At 40.6% G+C, this 24425-nt stretch overlaps 1 protein-coding gene across 10 annotated transcripts in view; it reads left to right on the top strand.

Moving 5' to 3' along the window:
* The first annotated feature begins 16282 nt into the window (after positions 1-16282).
* The window catches only part of NCAM1 (neural cell adhesion molecule 1), a 150390-nt gene continuing 142247 nt past the window's right edge, over positions 16283-24425 (top strand). For 4 of the 10 annotated variants that reach the window (XM_042800639.1, XM_042800638.1, XM_042800637.1 and 1 more), the window contains exon 1: positions 16290-16603. In XM_042800639.1, coding sequence (XP_042656573.1) covers positions 16552-16603 — 52 coding nt within the window. In that variant the 5' untranslated portion in view covers positions 16290-16551. Of the gene's footprint in view, positions 16604-24425 lie in introns of all 10 variants that reach the window. The other 6 variants (XM_042800636.1, XM_042800641.1, XM_042800640.1 and 3 more) reach the window with 4 other exon arrangements.

Genomic DNA, 24425 nt, shown 5'->3' with positions numbered 1-24425 from the left:
GCATAGTGAGCTGCTGGCAGGCAGTACCACCCAGCATTGTATACATGATCTCGAGTAGAGAATACCATAGTGTTGTGCTCTGATTAGTCCTCCCCCAAGAATGACATAAGCTAATGTGTACAGAGATTCTTATTCCAAAGGGCTTCAAGCTATTTCCCAGGAGAAAGCACCTGTTCACTGATGCATAGAAATGCCAGGGCATTAATCAGGAACAGCAGTATAGAAAAGGCAAAACATGTCTCCTAAAAATCTCTGCAGCAAATAGGAAGGATAGGCAAATATTTCAGTACCTTTATGACAAGTCTTCAGAAGCAACATTCCCCACTGCTTTTGCAGCAAGGCATCTTGGCATCTTTAGATGGAGCTCAGAACTCCACCAAGTCAGTAGGAATCTATTTAATTGTTTCAGTGAACTTTGGACTAGCCTCATATTAGATGCAGTGTTAAGAACCTCAGATTTACATTGCTTCAAAAGCTGGATGTGAGCTTCCCCTGTTCCAACTCTCAGCTTTACTTGATGTAATACTGGAATGGCAGAAACACCAGATGCAGATGGTTTCAGTACCTTTTTCTATGTCTATAGTCAATCTAGCAAATTTTATGCTTTGAGTACCCCCATAATAACACAGCAAAATTCTGGTTCAGGCAGCTTTTTGGAATTGCATTTTACTAGCCTGCCAGAATGCAGTCTGCTTGTAACAAATTCCGAACTTTTCCAAGTTTGCCTCGGTCGCTTTCTGCAGAGAGAGTAAAACCTTTCATTTTTAATTCTATTATTTTTTCACTGTCTTATTTGTTTCTCTGGAGAGTAAGACAACTTAGTCAGGGTACACTCCAATGGAATCAAGTCTTGCAGATTTGCAAGAAGCTAAATCAATGAAAATTTGAAGCCATTATCTTTCCAATACCAGAAAATTTGCTGTCGGAATTAATGGTTGATTTCAGGGATACATGCATTAATGCAATACATCAATAATGAGATGCTAAATTACTAACAATATTCCTGTTCTTTTAAAATACTTTGTCTAATTAGAATGGGAACATTTCACAGGCTGAAGCACTGTGATGTACTGCTGAAGGTCGCAGCAGAAGGCAACAGGCAATGGATTAGTGAGCGCAAGAACTCAGCAGGTCTGTTCAGTTCAGCCACAGGATCCTGTTGCTTCTCAAGGCAAGAAACTTGAAGTTCCTGAGCTCTCTAGTGCCTTTTTTCTACATGTAACTATCTAAAATAAAAGTGAAAACTCTAATTATGATGGTGATGAATACCATTAATATTGTTATTTCTGAAGTGGCTTCCATGACTGTCAGTCATGCCTGAGAACCAACTGCATTAGAGTCTGTGTAAATACACAGCAAAACCATGTTCCATAAAAACCCTGGGGAACTTGGCTCAGAACAACACATCTCAGAAATACAAGTATGAAATACATGTCTTTTTCTTCCATGCCTTGCCTGCAATGATCATATAACGCTTGTACAAGTCATTGCAGAAGACTGACTTGGAGTTTCCCTTACGTTCATGTGACCTTAAGGTAGTATCTTCTGGAGCAGAAAGCAAGCTGCTTTTTCCTCCAAGCAGCACATCACTGTGCTGTAAGCTTGGAATGCTGCACTGCAGAATGGAACAGCCAGTTCCAGCAGCAGAGTGCTAACATTGCTATTCACGGTGCATCCTACTTTATTTTTCTTTATATAATAGACATAATGGGGGAAGCAAATGCCATGGCTAGACCACTTCAAGGGCTCTGTTTTTTACTGATCTGAATGTCACAAGTTTACTGTGAAGAATTTACACTAGTCAGCCACTGAAGCAGTGAATGCTACCGGCAACATCCTAGATGTGCAGTGAGACAACGAGACAGACAGGCAGCCCACACAGCTATTTAGTTCCTTCAGTAAACTGGTGGGAATAATATGTTAATCAGTTTACAGAATAAACTGTCTTTCTATGAGCAGCACAGTCTGAATGCACTCCTGTCCACTGGCAGCAGCGTGTTTTGCGCTGTGACCCCATCCACTCTTGCAGGTTCAGCAGTCAGACGAAGCTCATATCAGAATGAGGGAATCTTTCTCAGACAGTGAAAAGTATTTTGGCAGTGATGTGAATGGCACATTTTGCTGCCGTATGTTGACCTGCTGTCACACTGATGGGGCTATAGGGTTCAGCCTGTAGATGAAATAGAAGTGCTGTGTTCTTACCTAAGTGACTATAATAAATTAACAACATTAAAGATCCCATAATGTTCTACATGACAAGTATAGTGTTGATAGAATTCTCTTGGCAAAGGCCCAAGCCAGGTAATTATCCTCTGCCTTCCTGGATTTGCTCTGCATGGGCAGTGGCTTGAACATTTCTTCTGTGGTGATCCTGTTAGGAACTGTTAGTTATCAGTACCCTCACAAGCTACCCCAAAGACAAAGATGATGCCTCTAAGGTTTCTTCTCTTTCCTTGTTTATAAAAACATGTTTGATTTTAAATTACATCTTTGCTTAAAGATCAGTATTCAAGGGAGAAATGTGTTGAAGCACTCATCTGTAATTGTTTACGTCAAGCACTGACCAAACAGCTGACAAGTACTCTTTGTAATGCTAGAGATGGGGGAGGGCAGCATGGAAAGTGATGACTCTTTTCGTTTGTAAGTGCCAATTTAAAACTAGAATATTGCTCAAGTATCTACAAAGACATCCAAAAATACAAAATTATTTACTTTCTGACATCAGTCTAGATGTACAAGAGATCATAAGCCATGCAAAAAAAAGCTGGGGCAAATGCTTGTGGCTGCATTACAAAAAAATATGGTGAGTTGTATTTTTAGCCTAAATTTACATGACACTGATTTCAAACTAAAATTCCAGAAGAAGGAAATTATTAACTCCAGAAATTATTGCTGAAAATTATTTTTTTCTCATGAAGACTAAAAAGAGAAAGAAAAAAAAAATATCTTAGCTGGCAATTTTGTCATTTGGCTAATCATAGATTTGATTATTTCCCAATTTGAGAGGTGTCTAGATGTCAACTCACCACACCTAACTCTGTGTATCATCAAAAGATTTTATGACAAGTTAATTTCAGAGTGCAAATCAACATAGTTTAAAGATCTTCTATCTCCATCTAAGGTTACAGGTGGTTGTTCTGTGTTAATTAGTTAATATTTGTGTTGTTGCTACATCTTAAGGGTTCTATCAGTAAACCATTTTATTAAGTACTACAATGCCAGTCAAAATTTGGTTCCTGCAGTGTATGTATACCATAAGACCAAATCACTAAGCCACAAGATAACATCAATAATCATAAGCAGAATTAAAAGGAACAGCCACTCAAACCCAGGGGCTTAGACATTACCTCTGAATTTCCCACTGTTCTGTATCATTCCATTAATATTACTGCTTTACAGATTCTGTTGTAGTTTCATGCTCTGAGTGTAAAAGACACTGGGGACAAAGCAGTACCTCAACAACAGAAAAGACTCAGTACTTGGTACTTCAGCATCATCTGTCCAAAAATAACTTTTGGAGGACATGCTAACTGAGAAAATTCTTAGCTTCTACGAGTTACTATTTCTCGAAATTTTAATAACGATTCATTTCACTGGTTACAAGAGAATCTCACTTGGCAAGAAAGTAAAGCTTATCTTGAAGGAAAAGTCTGCTTATCTTCTGCTGTTCATCATCAACAGATTTGTTAAAAACATGGACTAACTTCCGCATGATCAACTTTAATTCCATCTTGTGAGACTAGTTTTTGAAGTTAATGACTTCTGTGATGAGCACTATAGAATATAAAGTCGTCTGCACATAAAACCTCACAGGTATCAGAGATACACAGACAGCAAGAGTTTGGCCATGTACAGGGGACCCATTTGCTAGGCTGTAGTCTTGTTTACAGACTGAAGAGCTGTGAACTGGAAACAGACCACAGAAATGCGAAACAGAATCTTCTGCTATTGTATTTTTCTCTTATTTGCTCAATTTGTTCTGTGATTTATACAGAGTACAATTTGGAAGATTACGTTGTTGTGCTGGCAATAAGACCACACAAGGTTCTTTGATTCTCTTACACCAAGATGAATTATTTTGCAACTTTGTCCATGCTGTTAAACCCTGAACTGTGTCAGTGGGCAGAAAATGGATCTGTGATTAAACTGGATTTCCTGTTTCATGTGGATTTCCAAAGTTTGAAATATTTTTGATTACATAATAGAAAGTACTTTAGAAAAAAACAGTAATTTATTACAAAACTACAATTTTTGAAAAAAAAAAATTCAGATTTTAGGGGGCATAAATTATCTTCTGAAGTACCTCCCTTGCTACATTCAGAGTGAGACACATATAAGTACCTGACTTTACTGCCTCAGTAAATTGCATAAACCTTGGTGAACTGAATCCAGACCAAAGATCATGAATGACAGTATTCACCTTCTTCAAATACCACTATCCTTGATAAAGATCAAAAATTATTTGTATAATGAAGGCAAAAACATACTTCTATTGATGTTAAATGTCTGGAAAATTTTTCAGAATAAAGGCATATGGCCTGCTTTCTAAAATAACAATGCTGGATTAACCTGCACAGTGATAAAAGCCAAGCTGTATCTGAAAGCTCAGGCTGAAGTGATCCAAAATTTGAAACTCTGCCATGAGGATATTTATATCTGTACTACTTCCCCACTGCTCCTCTGACAGGTGTCTCTGACCTATTGTCGACGTGCTTTAGGATGAGATTAACCCACTGAAATGAATCACGCCCTTAGTGTGCTCCATTAAGGACTTTGTGTCCCTCTACTGAAATGTCAGATTTCAGTTTTATTCTCTCCCTAATGCTGCCTCGTAGTTATTCCTTGTACAGAGAAATTATGTAAAATGGTGCAACTGCTTCAGCCCATGTCTGCTGCTTTGCCACTCATCTCAGGAGAAATATGAAGAATAGCAGTTGAGAAACAAGTGTCTGTTAAGATGGGGCGAGAGCAATGCTGATAATAAAGGGAGACCAAGAACGTGAGGTAAGCCAAATACTGTGAATAGTTTTAGAAGACCATCAGGCTCCTGAACTTTCACCCAGAACCTTAAAGTGGGATTAAGGCAAAGTGAAGCAAGGTAATTTTAAATTTCCTGTTTCTACTCTACAAAATCTTGGTAGAAAAATCTTTGTCAATCACAGAACTCCAGTGTCCCCTGTGCCTTAGAATGCCTCTACAAGGTATTTTCTTGCAGGCCCCACAGAAGAGTTTCCTTGGAGGAGTCAATCATGCTGCAGCTGTTCCTCCCGCTCTCAGCAGCGGCTGGAGAGTAGCAGTGAGTACTTTAGTGAGCCATGCAGGATTTAAAATCCATCTTATTTATGATGCTGTCATGATCCCTGTCTACAGCAAAGGCAAAAACATAACAGTCCTTGCCCTCAACTGGTAAGCTATTTCTTAATGACACAACTCTAGACAGGTTAGTTCTTCCTCACTGTGACTCAATAGTTTTCAGGCACATTCCCTTAGTAAGGTGTGCTGGTGAGTAGAGAGGCTATAGGGACAGACAGACAGGGTTAGGAGTCAGCAGTGTTCCCTTCAAGCCACCAAGGCGAGCACAGAAATGATGCCAAGGCTTCACTGACAGCTTCTTAGCCCCTGTGCTCTGTTGAAGCTGTGCTGAAAACAGGAGCTGTGTCGAAGCACAGAACACATCACAGTACAGCAGTGTTTGTGTGGTAGGCAAAACAGGAAAGGGTTTGGGTGGATTTAAGTCCTCCTGAGGGCTTGTCAGGCTGGACAGCCAGGGAAGCTGTTGACCCAAAGCAAACCAGTATAGTGTGAACTATAAGGAGTGAAAGTTCATGGTAATTTCTTTCTGACTTTAGAGATGATTTTGAGCCTCTATGCTTTTGGATTTTTTTTACATTTCTATCTTGAGTCTGGGATAATGGTGTAAATAACTTCACACACGTTACATAGAGCTTAAAGAAGAGTGAGAGAAAGAAAAGCTCTAGAATGGAAGATGCTAATTACAGTTTAAATGTGCAACAAGTATTCTCAAGGAAGATGCATGTTCCATATGCAATATTAAGGGTATTATAAATAAACAATTCTGCTTCCTCTGCCAAATATTTTGATCTTTACTCTGTAGCAAAAAATAGGAGCTGTTGCTTGAACCAGACTGGGAGTGTTGCTTAGCAATGGGAAGGGGTCAGCTCCTGCTCTGTCCAGAAGAATAAAGAAAGCTCTCCCTTAATTCCTTAGACAACGTACAGGAGTGTGAAGAAGAGTTTGGAGAGAATTCAGGTTCCTTTCTGCATAAAAAAAAATCACAGGAGAAATATGGAGCAACACACAAGCAGAAAAGAATGAGGGTGAAATCACCACGTCACTAACGTTACTGGGACTTTTTTAATTGGCCAAAATGGCACAAAGATCTGATCCTGGAAGTAGTGTTATGAAACAATTGACATTCACCTTGGGCTTTTGCTAAATGGAACTGAGGCAGTTATTTTCTTTCTCCTGATAAGACATTCCAGATTTTCTATTTTGTGGGGTTTCTTCAGTTTTTCTCATTATGCAGATAGTCACTCCAGCTCACAGGAAAAACAAAGACAGAGAAAATAATCAACTTACTGATAGCTGAATGGTACCAAAAGAATTTGGGGACTACTGGCTGCTGTAACAAGTCCTTGTCTTATTCACCCCTATTATGGGCCTATCACTCAGCTGTTAGTGAATGACTGCACTTAAATCTGCGAGTGGAGTTTGGCTAAACATTCACAGGCTCAGGTAGATGCATCTTTGGAGAGATTGTATGAACCTATTATTCTTGTCACATATTATCCACAACGCTCTACAGTTTTTTTGAAAGCAGACAGTAAATTCAGGCACACTTCAACGATTTCTGTAATTTTACACAGGTCTCCAGTTAACTTTAAGGAACAACTCAGAGGAACTATGTGAAGTAGGTAAGTGCCCTGGAGAATGCTGGCTTAGTTGGAATTTTGATTGTGTAAATGTGGCCCTTTAGTATTTGCTGCCACCTGACTGTTTTGTTAATACTTTAAGCATGCACATGTTCATTTAAAGTCAAATACTGCTAAGGAAATATCACCCTGAACCCAGGGACATAGTCTTTTGGCTGTCTTCAGGATCAGAAGATTGTTTTGTGGTAGAATTATTTTAGAAATGGAGCTTGGTCAGAAGACAGAAATTTGCAAAATTGGCAGTGTGAGTTCCTTGCCCAGTGCAACAACTCATAACCATTTTGCCTTTTATAAAGTAAATGCTGACATCAAACTTAGGCACATTACAAATGGCTATATTTAATGGCCATATTATATGAGCATCTCTGACTCTTAGTAATACTGTGAAAGAAATGCATTGTAGATATTGATTGCTAGTGTAATTATGAGTCATTTCCTCTGATATAATGCTTGTGCCAATGAAGGTTAGGATGCCCGAGGGGCTGTTTTAGGCTGGAAAAAAAAAAAAAAAAAAAAAAAAAGGAAATAGAAAGGGAGTGTGCCCTGTAGAATAGCAATGACTTTCATTCAGAAAATATCTTTACAGGATAGCTTGGCTTTGAGAAGAAAAGAATTTACATCCCTCTTAATATGGAACCGGAATAATGACAAACAAAACTAAAAATGGCAAAAGAGAGCAAGATACCATACTTCCAATGGTTTTGTAACATTAAATACACTTGAAAGAACAAATCATGGTTTAGATTTAATTGTTACATGAAATACGACATTTAATAGACTTTAATACTGTTGGATCTGGTACCATCAGGACAGCTAGTATGTTCTATGCTGCTGCTGCTGCCCCTCAGGAATTGCTTTTCATAGATAAATATCATGTTCATGTAGATTCTGTTTTCTCATATGGAGTTTCACACATCTTTTCTAATTGTTCTATAGGTGAAAATAAAACTTTTGACTCTGAGCATAAGAAAATAAAGGATGATGGAAAATTGTCTCACAGATACTGTCAGGAAAGTCAGCTAGATTGCTTATGGACTTCTCTAGGATGCTGAAAACAAGTAGTCATGTTCACAAGTGATTAATCCAATAAATACTTAAAACCAAAAAAACCTCCTTGATATAGATCAGACCACAGCTGATACTGTTGTAAACTAATCCCTATTGCAGAAGTCACTATGGTGAGCACATAGACTAGGAAAGGGTAGCGGGTAGTAGGGAAGTCAGTGAGTCTACATTCCCTTATGAGACTCCAGTTGCTCTGCTGTCAGCCTCTTAATTACTCACGTTACTGTAATACAGCTTTCTGCAAAGTGGATGAGGGGGAGGGGAAATAATCTTTTGTTGTTCTTGCACTTAATTCCATCCTACTGCTTTTAATATTGGCCCTCTTGTTAATGGTTTAAACTGGGGCTCAGGAGATCCATTTTCAGTTTTCTATTGACACAAATTTCCTATAGGGAAGCACAAGGCACATCACTAAGTCTAATTTCTCAATATGTACAGCTAAGGTGACTTACTTTGTTTCATTTATTTAGACTGTGTGCTGTCCTCAGCAAGGACTGTCATTTATTGTGCTTTTAAAAATTACTGGGTTTGGTTCTTCTAAGTGCCCCACTAAAATAATAAGGACTTTAGCAAACCAAATTTTGTATCGCAATCCTTCACCAAGAGCAAGCTAGAAATAGGAAGTAATAGAAAGAAGAATGTTGAATTGCCAATATGCTAATGGAGTGAAGTGTAGTGAAATCTACACAGTGAGTTGTATTTAGGTGTAATGATAGGTTTATCTTCATGAGAGTTATCAAACTATGTTACATACCTTAGGGACAAAATGACTGCCAAGCGCAGTGTCTTTCTCTGACTGTCCTACATGACTAGGATTTCAAAATCTTCAAAGAGGATCCTGACTGTTAGCAAGGCTTCTCTTTTTTTTTTTTTTTTTTCCCTCACAGAATGAGCACAGGCTTCTCCAAAAAAAGCTGGTGCTGTTTTGCAGATGGTAGACATCTGCAGAAGAAATGAAACATCTTACATCATGTGGTATTGCTCATGTTATCACTATAAGCACAGAACCATTTATCTGTTACCTAACAACTACCTCATTAGAGATGAAACTTCTGTGAAGAGAGCTAATCCTATTTTGATGGCTTGATTAGCATTTATGCTAGCCTAAGACCTTTTATCTATATGTGTAGATACAAACTGCTACATCTAATAATGTGAAATGATTTATATAATAGACAGTGCCCTGCAAAGGCATGAAGTGCCTGTCTACATTCTATCATTTAGTGTTCAGGAGATTATTCAATGTTATGTTAATATGGATGGGAGATTTACAGTATAAGAACAGCAGTGATAAAAACTGACTTCAAATATCAAAGAAAGATTCATCAGACAAACCTTTGAAAATCATAATCTGGATCGAATGGACAACAACTTCATTGGCATCACTTGGTGATTCTCACAAATGAATTTGGCCCCTATGTATGCTACTAGACTAGTTATGACAAAGACTATAATACTAACGTGGTGCCAAAAGATTTCACAGCTGAACTTTAACATCCCAAATGAGGCAGCTACCCAGATGTGCCTGGGTAGTTGCCTCAAAATAACCTGATCTGGCTCCAGGATATTATGTATCCCAGAGCTTAGGTCCGGTCTTCAGTAATAAAGCAGAGGATATATTCAGTTGAAGACCAATGATTCTGCCTCAACAGCAAGAATTTTTTAGAATCTTTTCTTTCTCATTGCATTTCAGCACCTCTTAAGACCATTATGCAAAAATAGAAACACTACTTTCCTCATATTTTTGTCCTCTCTACAATATTTTTAGAGAAGTGTAAGGCTGAGATAACACAAAATCAAAGACTGAGATTCTATTACCAGCTTTATTCTCCTATGCCTTAAATCTAGTTGCAACTAAAAATGTTGAAGTAACAGAAGGTAACACTGAAAGGCAGGGGAAGGTGCTGCATGTTGCCTTAAACTATGCTCTAGGCTGATTTTTTAATTGAATTCTTCATTTTTTCTACCAGTGTTTTTATTATTTTTTTTTTATATGCAATCAGCATAATCCTATTTAGTCAGCTTTCAGCTGGAGGAAAGTTTAAAGCACAGTATTGCTTGAGTTGTCTCAGAGAACTTGACTTCAGAAGTGGTTTCAATTCTTTAGCTGGTGATAAAACTGAGCAGTATGTGGAATAGCAGAGGACAAAAGCTCCTGATTACTGTTTAAGCATAGGGTGTAAGCAATAGGGGAACATTGAAGACTCATAGTTGAAAGCTGAAGACCCTCTTTCAGGCTGGATGGAAAGGATTTTGAGAGTGAAGCTTCTTAGCACAAAGTCTTCTAAGGGGAAGAATCCCCAGCAATTGGCAGTCTTCTCAGGCTACAGTGAAGATGGGTCTTCTCCAAAATACGTAAATATTCATTGTGTGCCAGTTATGAAACGATATGAAAACTGTTTGCAAGGCTATTAGTGCTTCTTTAATGTTGTATTTCCTTTGCACTACAATATTTTCAAATATACTTATTCTCTATGCTTTTACTTTCTCCCTCTGATGAAAACAGATGTTTATATTTTATTTATAACTTGCACCCCCTCCATCCCTTGTGTTGTTCTCTCTACTATGTCACCTACTTGTACAATTTTCTTCCACAAAAATGGAAAGAATGGTGAGATTCATCTTCTGGACCCTTGACTTTAAAGGAGCTACCTCTGCCCTCTTTCCAAAGGGACAGGAACCACTCTTGTGGTAAGGAAGAGGAGGAGCAAAGAGTTGTAAAAGACCCTTTTATGCTGTCTCTGATAATTTGTTTACTGTTGGGGAATGGGGAAACTTTCATTAAGTTGCTAAGTGGAGTCCACTGGTCATTTATGCTTTGGATCCACTTCTGTGGAAGAAGTCTGTTTAGCTTGGGTATAAATGTGAAATGGAGCTCTATGTTGATAGAATGTGGTTTCTCATAACTTTCATATGTGCTTGAACATTCCTGTCAGGCATATTTATACTTTTTGAAATAAAAGCAGATCGAGGGATGGATTTTTCCAAGTAAGATAATTATTTACTGCTAGCTACCAAACATTTAGCCAGAGACACCCTAACGTTTTAGTCTCTTCTATTCTAATTTTGCATATACTGGTTTTATATGTGTATTATTCCACATAATATATGTGATAGTGAGTTTTCTAATTAATATCAGTATAAATAAAAGCAGAACTAGAACAGTTGTTCTTTTAAAATAGCTAGGTATTAGTGGTGGCTATGCTATTATTTAGAGGCACTGGGTGATGGATGTGCTTTAAATGCCTTGGCTAATCGGAATGCTTCAAATTAAAACAAATACTTGTGATACCATGGGAAGAGTGTAAAAGAACAGGCAATTCATCCTGATGTACTCTTTACAGCCCCCTTATTTTCTGTGATTCTGATCAGCTAAGAGTCTGTCTGTCTTCTGAATTGAAACACCAGAGTTGACTGGATAGATTAAAATTATTAAAATGAGACATTTACCTCACACTGTAATGGTTTTATACATGGAAGCACACACATTAAATTTCAAGCTTTAACTTCAAAGATGGAAGATGTCTTTTATTTCCAAAACTAAGTGGAAAGTAACTGCCAGATAACTTCTCGGAATGCCATGAGATTGTTGATGACATTTCCATTGTGAGTCACACTGACAGGCTATCTTCATGAAGTCTCTTTCCCTGGATATTTTCATGAATAGGTTAGAAGCAGTCGCGTGCATATTTTTTTACCTCTGTACATGGAACAATTACCTATTCGGACAGATGGGGCAAGCAAAATCCCAGAGCAGGACAAATGCTGAGATCAACATTGATGTTTGTTCCAGGTATGGAGGTAAAACATACTTGTTTTTAGTGCCAAGATTCTGAATTTCTGGATTGTAATTTTATCTCTCAAATTCTGATGACTTCATCTTCATACTTGTCGTTTATGACATCACCAGAAGGGCCTTAATAGTTAGTTTTGTAAGCCATTTTGCCTAAAGGAGGAAGGGGAGTTACTGTTACTTTTTTTTTTGTTATTAAGACTTCCTTACAAAGTAATCTGTGACAAAGAGAAGGATATTGTATTACCTATTTGCGATTTGAGGTGCATTTTGCATAGTGTTGCTATCCATCATAATAAATATCTACACAGCATAGAATACACTTTGACTAGAGAGACTATTGAAGTGCATTCTCTCAGTGTGCCACTAAAGTATGCCTATTTTCCATAGCCTACAAACAAGTAATAAGTCTACTTTGTGGTTTATAAATCTGCATCTAATGGTTCCCACGGAAAATCCCAAGTAATTCTTTGCAGACTACCTCCCCTTAATGATGCTAGCATAAGGGGCATGTTGATAAAAATTATTTCTATTACTATTCAGTGATCAGCAACATACAACATCTGTCATCATAGCAACGGTTATTACTGTCCTGTTGCATCAGGTTTGAATCTTGGGATTTGACCCCAGTAGCAATTTTAGATTGTAATCTTTTCTTCTCAAAGACTGACTACAAAGCATAACTGTCTGTTACTTCTTTTTAGTTTGACAGCTGAAGTCCTCTCTTGACCTCATATGATGCTTTAAAGTCATAGAGAATTTCCAGTGCATCATGTAATAATCCTGCCTCAAACACCAACCAGTGAATAGTTTTGTCAGGAAAAGGGGAATGCTGGCTATAGAGAGGGTTATTTTGCAATCTTTCCATGATGCTGAAGCTGCACCTGCTCTGTGAAATGCCTATAGAGGTAAAACTCTAGTTCACTTGTTCTCGTATTTGCATAATAGAAGTAGCATTAATTTGGTAGATACCATTGCTGCTGTTTTTAAACCTGGGAAAAAACTTGATCCAGATTTCCTGTTCACTTTTATTCAAAGCACCCAATGAACTCAATAATTGAAACCTGCATTTCAATTATTGATTTGTGTGATTTGCCCTTTTTATTTTATAGATCATTGAAAAGAAATGTATGGGCCTGGCAGATAGACATCTGTTAACAGCAAAAAAAAGGGGGAAATGTTTCAGGTAATGTACTTAGAACATCTCATTCAATTTGGGACTGGTCTCTATTGGACTTTCATCATAAAATCCACAATTTTATTTTTTAAATTACTTAGAAGCTTAAATTCAGTCTAGACATTTGGTTTCTTGGCTCTGTCAGATCTTTTGAAGAGGGGGTGAAAAAGCTCATTTCTGGAAGTCCACTGCAAGTGAAATTGTGCCCCCTGCTTCTCCTTTATTCTGCCCTGTCACTAAGTCAGAGAGGGGTTGGGATGTTCTTTACACTGCTGATTTCCATGTGAGTACTTCCCTTTACTTGCTCTGAGAATTAATACTAATGTGTCATGGATTAAGGTATTGCTTAATAGGAATAAAGATGTATTAGGTATCTCTAACACAAACAACTACTCACTCACAGTATATAATAATTCATGCTATTTGTTGTATGTAGCAGTCTTTCTTCACACAGCTTTCTCTTCCAATTTTATGCGATGTCAGCTTTTGGGGCAAGGAGCTTCCTTAATTGATTTAACGTTCTGTATAAAACTATAGTTCAACACATACAAATACTACTGTTTTGACAGTATTTTGCTGTTTTGCTGATTTTTTGTAGAGAAGATGATTGAAATTTCACAGAAAATTCTCAGTCACAGTTTATAAAAATGGATAGTTGCATCTTATCATTTAGTGTTACAGCTTCCTCATTCAATATATAATGACCTGCGCAGTGCCACGATCTCTTATTATGAATGCTATAAATGTAATTTTTACAGGGTAGCTGTCTATCTAGATCTCCTTTGTAGCAAATGGAAAGAAATAGACGCTTGTTTAAGGCCTCTGGGAACTAGAACAAATTCTACAAACTATTTCTGACAGTACTAATACCAGTATGACAACCCAGTCTTTTTTCTCTGTAGGAAATGATTGGGCACTAATCTGGCTGAATGAGAAAGAGTTTATCTTAAACTGCTCAGGGTAGGGACTCAAAAATTCCCTGGTGCCAGAAATGTAGCTGGTATAAAAACCCCCATGGCTCAAGAAGCTGCATTTTGTTACCTCCTGGGGTTACTTTTTACAGGGCAAGCTCATTGAGAAAGTTGATGGCAGAGTAGAGGGGAGACCCAAGGAGAAGCAGATGGCTTGCCACTATGTTTATCCACATTTGTCAACCAGCAGTTGAAAGGATGAAGAAACAAGGTGGGAGTCTTGCAAGATGTTTCTGATTTGATGGATGATGGAGATCCTGCCTCTCTCCTCTACAGCCACTAGCTGATTTAATCTGCTAAAGTTGTGCAATAATTGATGTAAATTCAGTGTACTCTTTATGACAAGAGGAAAACTGTAAATATGTATCCAGAAATTGGCTTATTATTTTCAGGATAAAGATTACTGTTTCTTCTGAGGGTTTTTATCCCAAACAAATACTCTTAGTGAGAGGTTGGCTTTCTATTCCAAAATGGTCTGAGCTGAGCATCTGTATGACCTGAAAAACTTTAAATTAGTATTGACATTTTCCCGGATGAGTGACCTTATGTTGGGGGCGGGGGGGTGTGGCAGAATATAGAGTCCAAGAATGCAAGTCTTCAGGATAGTGGGGATTGGTGTGAACTGGAAGAGCAAGAGGGAGTCGGGTAATAGCACATGGCATGGTTGAGCAAGGTTGCTCTCTGTATATAATCAATCCAATATGAGGCCATGGGCTAGGCAGAGCAAAGGAGCAGAGAAGGAATGTTTTCAATCACAGTGCAATACGTAATTTTGTTGTTTCTTTTAGAGAAAGATTTTTTATAAAATGGGAAGGGGGGAGGGATTTCTCAAACAGAAAAGGATAAAATAAAAGAATATGATCTGGTCTGGAATGATCCTTTAGACCACTGACAACAAAATACTGGAATGGATTGACTATATTCAAATATTGTTGAAATACTGGTGTTAAATTGTATGCAAATGGTATTGTTTCTTTATCTAAGTAAGCTATCTTCTAAGTAAGCTATCTTCTGTCTAAATGGCTTCTGCTTGGATGTTTTCTGCTAATAAAGTCTCTGTGTCATTAGAAGTCCTTACGTGTTCACAACTACTCTAGGTATTTTGAATTTCATTTTAAAATAGCAACTACAATTAGACCACTGAGCCAGGTTATTGTGCATGTTATGACAAAAGGTCTACTTCAGCTGAAGTGCTTTTCTCTAGTACTAATGAAATGAAAACGGAGGCTGTTAGGCTGCACCTAAGTAAAATAAATGCTGAAATTTTAATTTTTTCCTAAGAACTTTCTCTCCCTTAAAGCACAGATCCCAAAGCAAGTAAATACTATGCTCAAGTAATGAGGGCTCTTAGCAATTTCTTTAGTTTGGGAAGGTGTTGGAGGAGCACCGTTAAGACACGATAGTCTGAAAAAGACAGGCTTTGTTGACTGTGATGTAAATCTAGTTCAAAATTGACTTTCCACCTTTACTTTTTTTTTCTCTACACTCAGTACTGAATCCACATCAACTCTGGCACTGTGCCTGCGTGCCTGCTGCCTCTCAGATCTTGAAAGCAGAAGAGTTGCTGCTGTGGATGTTGATGTAGACAAGAAGCTGAACGCCAAGATGTTCTGTATGTACCCACAAACAAAGACGTGACTCATGGGAAGAGCTTTGATGTACTGCCCAGGTGAGTTGCAGGTGGTTGGAGGGCCAGTGTGGAGCCCTGTGGAAGGAGGCCTGGCAGAAACGGTTCAAAACTTGGCAACCTGCTTCCTTCAGAGCTGGGTCTCCACAGAGCACCTCTTTGCCCAGTTTCCCCCTGGCTTTTCCCACGAGTGTCAGCGGTGGCAACATGTTGGCTGTAAGAACTCCTGGCTCTGGGACTCCTGCTAACCCTGCTATGAGATTTCTCACCAGGCTCTGGCCCACTCATGCCAAGATGGAACAAACACCCAGCTGAAGCAGAGGGGATTGATAAAAGGGTCTTCCCCTTGCTCTCTTCGTGTCCCACCTGCCTTCCCACAGGGACTCCTTCGGGCAGGTGCCGGCCAAAGCGGCACGGAAGTCCCTTCCCAAATCCCCGCGGGCCGCCTAATTCGTTAATTGCATTTTTGGCAACCAACTACCCCCGAAGGGGCCGCGGCCCTGCCCCGGGTCTGAGAGCGCCCGAGACCCGGGAGGCTCCGCCGGCTGGACCGCCGAACCGGCTCCGCAATCCGCGCCGCGTTTCCGAGGCGGCCGGGAGCGCCCCTCGGCGCCTCTAGTCCGCTCCTGCGCGGGCTGCGCGGTACTATTTGAGGTGGGCGCGGGTGGAAGAACACGGCGGTGCCACCCTCCGCGCGCGGCCGGTGGCGCAGGGATCCGGGGCTCGGTGCTGAGGCCGCCTGTCAGTCAGCGCGGCGGCGCCGGGACGCGGCCGGGGCGCAGCCGGCAGAAGGTGGTGAGGGGAGCGCGCGCGGTAACGGAGCTGGAGCGCGGCCGGCAGCGGCGAAGGGAAACGCGGGGGGAAAAAAAAAAAAGCGAAAAATATAAAAGCAGCGAACTGCGTTTCTTCCGAACTGCAGGAAAAGGCTATTTCGCGAGAGGCTCCCTCTCCCCCAGCCGGCTGCGATGCTGCTGGCCACGGCGCTGCCCTGGACGCTGGTTTTGCTTGGAGCCGCAGGTACGCCCGGGGCTGGGGAGGGAGAGTGCCGGGACCTGGCGGGGCGAACAATGGGGTCGGGCGGACCCCGCCGCTGCTGCCCTGCGCTGCGCTGCCGCCGGGCTCGGCGGGGGAGAGGGAGGGAGGGGCAGCCCACGGTGGGGTCCCCCCCTCTCAGCCGCGCCCGGTGTGCGTGACGTGGTGGCTGGTTCGTGCACATTGTTCGCTGCCGTGAGAGCCGGAGGGGAAATATGGCTCGGGCTGTGCGAATTTGACAGGAGAAAGCGGTGGGGAGGGTGTGGGTGTTTAGGTGAGAAGGTGGTGAGCGAGCGCTTCTGCGCTCTGGTGCTGTTGTCCGCGGATGCGACAGGAGGAATCGCTCACCCCGCGGGAGCTCACCTCCCCCGGGCGGGGGTTTCGGTGTGCTGTGAATCCCAGACAATGGAGATGGGGGAAGAGGAGGAGAGCGAAGCAGAGAGGATGCTACGTGCGCTGTGTTAATGGTGTCGCCGTGTGAGGAGGCGGTGGATTTTCGTTGTTGCGTCGGCTTCATTGTGAACACTGAGGATGCTACAGCGCTACGCAGTGGTGTCCGCCCCTGCCCATCCGCCCTCCTTCTTGCAAGCGGTGCATGTGCGGGGCAGAAGCTGCAACGAGCGCGGGGAGGAAAGAGATGCGATCGCAATTAAGGGCGCGGGTTAGAATAGCTGTTGGGGGGGGGGTTTGGAAATGCGGGGGGAGCAGGATGGGTGCGATGGCGGGGAAAAGAGACGGGGCGCTGCGGGCGGCGGGGCGTGGGCGCGGGCCGCGCGCCGCTGCCGTGAAGGGAGCGGCAGGCGGGCGCGAGCGCCCCTGCTCGCGGAGGCGGGGGGCGAGGGGGGGGGCGGCCGTTAGCCGCGTGCGTCGCTGACGCCCGTAACGGCCCGGTGCCGCGGCCGCCCGCCTCCCCGGCCCTGGCCCGGGCCGCTCGCCCCGGCGGGCGACAGGTTGGGTGGGTGCGGTTACAGCCGCCCCTGGGCTGACACCGTCCCCGCCGCCGTCCGCCCCGATGTGCTGCGTTCCTGTTGCCACCCTTCCGCGATCCTCGTCGCCCCAGACCACTTGCTCCGCTCTGTCCTTAGCCGCCCTCGCTAGGAATTGTTCCCCAGAACCTTCTGCGCCCACTCTTGGCTGTGTTGGTGTTTCCTCCCTGGCCTGTCCTACAGCTTATCCTCCCTAAGCTCTTCCTTTGCAAGCATCGTGGCCCAGAGCACCCACACTGATTGTCCCTGCTATGTATGCCTCGAAACTGTCATTGCCTTTACTCTTGCAGCCCCTTCTGAGATCATCCTTTCCTAGCTACTTCCCAATCGCTGCTGCTGTTACCTCAGTAAAGCTCGCTCTCTGTCCAGATCCCAGCTATCTCTGGGTAGCTCGTGTACCCTGTTTCTCTGTCTCTGCACTGTACCCCGGTGCACTATTCATTCCCATCACTGCTATAATAGCAGGCCTCTCTGCACAACTTTGTTTCACCCCTTGCTTCAGTGCTGTCCTTAACTACCATAACTCCTCACTTCCTCATTCCCATGCTGATGATTCCCTATCTCCTTAAGCAACTAGTTCTGCTGAAGCTCCGTCTACTATCATAGTAGCAATTGCTATCTTGTTGTGGCTCAATTCCAGCTCTGGGCATGGTGGACCATTGCCACCAGTGTGTTCAAGACTGTTGCCAAATCAAGCCACCTGTTTAACATCAGCACAACACCCATTCTTAACAATACACAGCTCTCCTATGTCATAAGTGCTACTAGATAGCTTCTCCTTATTATAAATAAAAAAGTTATATTACTTCTTATTAGAGGGTATATATAACAAATAAGGGGTCCTTGTCTTTCCATTTCCAACACAGTTCTTCCCTGTTGCTAGCTCTGCATCTGGCTCAGCCACGCCCTCCAGTCACCATCACTGCATACATTCTTGATCTCAACTATTATAAGATGACATAGGTGGGAATAAGCAAAGAAAAACTATCTGTGTGTCATCTGTTGCCCCATTCAAATACATGTTTATCCAATAGTAATTATGAATGCATAGGGTGCCTAGGGAGCTGCACAGCTGGAACTGGACTGTTAAATCAGCAGAAAATGGAGAATGCAAAACCTAAATAAAATATTAAAAAGCTAGAACAAAGCAGCATCACTGTTTATGGTAAAAGCAGCACCCAGCACATCAGTTAAGCTTTACATGCTAAAGGATGCTTTGGTCTGCTATAGCTTGTACCTTCTTTTTTGCCCGGCTGACCTCACCAGCCTGTGATGGGGGGAGAGAGGCTATTGCTTTGGAAGCTATGATGTTGAAGGAGATGTCTGCAAAAGAGAGGGAGCAACTGCAATGATACTAGTAAAGAAACCATAACTACAGCTTTACAGTAGCTTAAATGTAAGAGAAGGCAAGAGATAGATGCTTATTAGTGAAGAATACCTGAAGAGACTGTTTTCTGAGTGACAGTTATGTGGTAGGTCCAGAACAAAAGCATGCCTTTACATCTTTTAGAGTAACTCCACATGTTGTATGTATTCTTGCGGACTGTGACAGTGATGATTTATTTAATTTATTATTAAATTAAAACATTCTCTTACAATTTAGAAGCTGATTTATAAGCACAGCAGATGGCTCATCTTTCGTTAACATCCTGAGAACTATGGTCTCTTATATAATTGTGTTTTGCATAAACTTTATCCTCTTGACACATGAACTTGAAAAGTCCTGACTTAACTGTTGGATTTTTTTGGGGTGTGTTGTGTGGGGGTGTTTGTGTTTTTTGTTTTTTTTTGTTTTTTTGTTTTTTTTTGTGGCATTGGGTGGGTGGGTTTAGGGCATTTAATATGATAGTAATTTAATGAATACCCACTTTTTAAGTGTTAAAGCTTGTAGTTGCTTTCCAGACTGAAAGTACCTTCACTTTTCTTGTGTCATCTCCAAAAACCTAATTCAACTATAGACTTTTCTGCCATTGGGTGTAAGTGATTGGTTTCTTATTGATAGAAAATGGCGTGTTTGGGGAAGGGGGGGGACTGGTTTGTTTTGAGGTTTTTTTTTTTTTCTGGGTAATGCCATGGGTTTGCCTTCACTGGCTGGCAGGAAAGCAGAACCAATTGATGGGGGAGGAGGAGGGAATACTGCATCTGCTGCCATCAGTCTGCAAGGAACAGAAAGAGTTTCAGTAAGAGACAAAAGCATGTTTTATTTTCTCATTTAAAAGGTGATCCTGCATTTCTACTCATTATTTAACACACCTGGTGATACTGTTTATATAGAGAATTCACAATCCCAGGTTTTTTTGTTGGTTTTCTTGTGCAGCTTTTGAAGCATTTGTTTGCAAGGCAGTATACTTCAGTATGATTAGATCTGTCAATAACAATTCTGTTGTACTCTAACTCACAACTTGAAAATAGTAAGATATTATGAACTTTCCAAAATTCCTGTGTAAGCAGACTGGGAGAAGTCGTCTTCCTTGCAAGTGTGTGTCATAGATTTTTTGCTGGAAACTATCAGAAGAAATCAAGTAGGGGCTATTACAGTATTTTTCAGGTGCAGTGAAAAGGTGATGTCTGTGTTGTTTCCCCAATTCTATGCGCTCATGAAGATCTGAAATGTGAGACAAAATACGAAAAGCAACTCAGTTGTAAATATAAAAGTTTGAAAATATTCAGGGAAAAAAGCTGTGCTGTCTTCCTACAGTAGCTTTCTGTAACGGGGGAATGTCTGGGAGTAACTTGCATGAGGGTGTGTCTGTAAAGAGAACTACAGCTCCCAGGCACTTCCACTTTCCTGAATGGTGTCCTTCTGCGCATGTTTTCACGGGACTTGATGTGTTGGCTTTCGTGACACCACTCTCAAGTCCTGGAGGGAAAAAAGAGCCACCAGGCAAATAGATTTTGAGACGTAAAAATCACAGAATCAAAATTGAAGGTCAGATCTATGCTGGCTCTGGATTCTTTTGTTTAGGAAAATACATTGCCATCGTTTAAAGCCCTTGCTGATGCAAAGGGATGTAAATTAGGTGGGCTTGGCGGTAGTGCCGTTATGCCCTTTCAGTTCATGGTGTTGAAGTGCAGCTTCCCCATGCAGCTGCTCATTAGGAACGTTGCCTTTTGAAGTTACTGCGAGAAGCAAACAACAGGCTTTTAGGCCCTTCTGATACATTACATTGATAAGTGGCTGAGGCAATAACTACTAAGTACTGGAATGAGATTTTTCTGTGGTTTTTAGTTTAAAATATAGGTGGCTAAAGAAAGTGGAATAGCTGAAAATCAAGGATAAACTTAAGATTAAAATTATTTTATTATTTACAGTTCAAGTCCAGTAGCTTCCACTATATCTAAGATGATGATAGAGTGGATAATTGCTGTCCATACAGTGAATCATATTTGCAGCTTCTAGACCTTCCAAGGAAGAACGAAAGAAAAACTTGTGCCAAAACATGTTGAGGTGTACAGGGTAGATGATGTTGTATTTCAAAATGACTAAGGCTACCTGACAACTTCTGCTATAGTATTTCTTGGTTCTTGTTAAGGGCTTTGGCATCTAAGGTTGATTTTGTTTTATCACAAGCAATATTTGTGTTACAGGTACTGTAACTGTTGTTTGGACAAATGTAGAACATTAATAGCTGTAGTCCTGGTAACTTTAGATCTTTAGGCAGCTGCTGAGAAAGACTGATTTTGGGGGAGTAGCTAACAATGGAAGGTTTATCCTCCCAAGCAAGTGCAAATTGCTTTAAGATACCAGAGTCGTCCTCTGAAGAAGCAGCATCTGTGTGATATATTCACATAATACTTTAGCTAGATGAGTTTATCCAAATTCTTAAGCCATCACACTTAAAAAGTGAATAATTAGTATGAATATCTAGTAATCATTTAGACCTGTGTATTTGCAGCAGAAACAAGGGAGCTATGTTACATTTGAAGAAAATAAAATGCTTGTGCCTGAAGATTAATAAGTGCCTGAAGATTAATAAGTCTCAACTTTCTACTGTATGTTTAAAATTAGACCTCAGATTTAAAAATAAGGATGAGAGATTTTCAGCTCAAGTCTATAATTGTTCACTTTTTCTACAGTGCAGGTTCTGTGTTTATTCCCTCTCCAGATACCTAAGGTACTAAAGGTCTAAGGCTTTGACTGTCCACAGAAGTCAATAGTAAACTTGACATCGGTTGGCTTAAGGCCAGGTCCCAGAGGGACCCAAAACCAGGGAATGGCAGAAACTGATCCTGCAACTATTTTTGCTAGCAATTTGTAATGGCAGGGATGAAGCCCTGTATCTGTAATTCTGATGCAAGAAAATTAAGTTTAGGCTAGAGACAGTAATGTGATATGTCATGGTTGATCCTGTAGCTATTTGCATCCTAAATCTTATGACGAGACAGATACAGAGGTCTGCAGGGTGTGTTGTGAAAGCTGGGAGTTGCCCGATTTAGTACAAACTTGGTAGAATGACGTAGAAAATAATTTGGAAATCCATTGAAATGGTTAATTTTTTAGAATAGAGAGACCATCTGATTTATTTGGGGTTAAAACAAATATCCATCACCTTATCAGGTTATTGTTTGCCAGGACAGAATGCATATAAAGAAACTCTAGACTGTTTTAAGTGTTCCAGGATCACCAGTCTCATAATGTCTTGAAGAAAATTATTTTTGTTTTCTTCCTGGATTTAAGACTGTTACAAAAATTGGGTCTTTGTAAATCAGGATAGGTACTTTTCATAATTTGTTATTGATTTTAAAAGTATGCAAGACAGATTAATTTTCTTAAAATCCATCTACTCAGCACTAGTGAGACCGCATTTGGTGTGTTGTGTCCAATTATGGGCTCCCCAATACAAAAAAGATATGGACTTACTGGAGTGAGTACAGTGGAGGTCCACAAACATGGTTGAAGGGACTGGAGCATCTTCTGTATGAGGAGAGGCTGAGAAGGCTGAGGCTGTTTAGCCTGGGAAAGAGGAGACTTGAGGGCATCTTAATACATGTGGGTAAATACCTGATGGGAGGGAATGAAGAAGGAAACCAGGCTTTCCTCAGTGATGCCCAGTCACAGGACCAGAGACAACGGACACAAACCAGTACAGGAAATCCTGTCTGAACATAAGAAAACAGAACAACACCCTTTTTGTTTATTGTGAGGGTGGTAGCTGAATCCTGGAACAGGTTGCCAGAGAGTTTGTGGAGCCTCTGTCCATGGAGGCATTTGGAACCCATCTAAACAGACTCCTGGATAACCTGCTGTAGCTGCCTCCCCCTGTTGCACGAGATGATCTCGAGAGGTCCCTTCCAACCTCAGTGATTCTGTGATTTTTAGTACAGCTACTGCTATAAAATTAGTTATAATAGATTCTTATTTAAATATTTAATTTACTTTTAAATTTTTTGTTTATACCAGTGATAAGTATCAACCTTGAACTCTTTTAATGTAAACAAGAATGTTAACTATTGGTTACTGGTTTATGTTTAATAATAATTTACCATGTTGATTAACTTGAAATTAATTTCCAAAGATGTGAAAGGGAGTGTTTAAACCTGTGTGAAAAGGATGGGAAGGCTGTGAAATAAAGGGTTAGAATAAGAAATGAGTCAGTTAATATATTGAAACTACATTTTGAGTTCATTTTGGGCAGAGTATGGTACATTGGCACTTGAAATGAAAGGCCTTTTCCTTAGGAGAGTCCTGGCTGAGTTGTACATAGTAAGTGTCGTTGACCAGGTGATAAATGATGAAAAGTAGTGATGAAAATTTTATACAATGGCAATAGAAAATCATTGTCTCCAAATCTGATTGGGCTTTTTCAGAGGTTTCCTATATTGTATCTGTTGTCCCCAAAGCAACTACATAAAAAAAATACTTTAAATGTTGCTGGAACTGCAGTGTATTCATACAGAAGTTAGTTAATTGTCACTGAAATGGGTTTGTAATATTGTAAACTTTCTTGTTTTATTTTAAAAATCCCTAAACATTTGGAAAAAAAAAAAGATGCTGTTTTTTACAGTGGATTTTAAATGCAGTCTTTTTAACCTGAAGATTGATATACATTAAGGATTCAAAAATTTAAATCCTATTTTTTCAGTGCCTTCATATCCAGGATATTCAAGGCTGCATTTAAATATACAGAAGATGAACAGCCAATTTGGTGGTGTTTACACAATAGTGGCAAATTAGTCTTAATGTGTGGTATTATTACATAATCTTATGTTTAAAATAAACACTGGAAATAATTGAAGAAACCTCAGAATTTGGAGATGCTTGTTGGTGGTTCTTCACATCCCACTAAAAAGCAGTCTGTCTTTGCATATTAATCACTCTTTCAAAGGAAGTTTGCTTTATTTGCATTGTGCATGCACTGAGGAGTCCCATAGTGTGCCTGAGAAAAAAAAAAGGGGGGGGGACTGGAATTGTTGTTCTCAAAAGGGTTTTTATTCCATTCAAGTGGAAAGACTGAATGCAGGAGAATTAGCTTAGTGTTTTGTGGAAGAACAGTCCCATTTGGTCGTTGCATTTCATGTGGAGCAGTCCTGGCTTGTAAGGAGTCTGAATGCTGGGGGTAGGGTTAAGAGGGGAGCAAGTTATCATTGTATGCTGTAATCTACAGGATGCGAGATACTCTCAGTTAAATATACAGATACTCTGTGGATTATCAGGCAATTAGGATTTAAAATAAAATACGGGTGAAATGTTTTGTGTTTGCCTTTTATGAATACAGTGGCCAAAACTCTAGGTCTTGATACCTTTGGAAAACACATGGAAGATGTAAAGATTGGGGAAGTTTCAGGTTGTGGAAATAACAAAATTTCTTAGGCCTACATCA

This window comes from Tyto alba, unplaced genomic scaffold (genome assembly GCF_018691265.1).
Source record: "Tyto alba isolate M040663 unplaced genomic scaffold, T.alba_DEE_v4.0 Super-Scaffold_32, whole genome shotgun sequence".
Lineage (NCBI taxonomy): Eukaryota > Metazoa > Chordata > Aves > Strigiformes > Tytonidae > Tyto > Tyto alba.
Note: the sequence above shows the minus strand (reverse complement) of the source record. Positions and strands in the feature narration are given on the sequence as shown.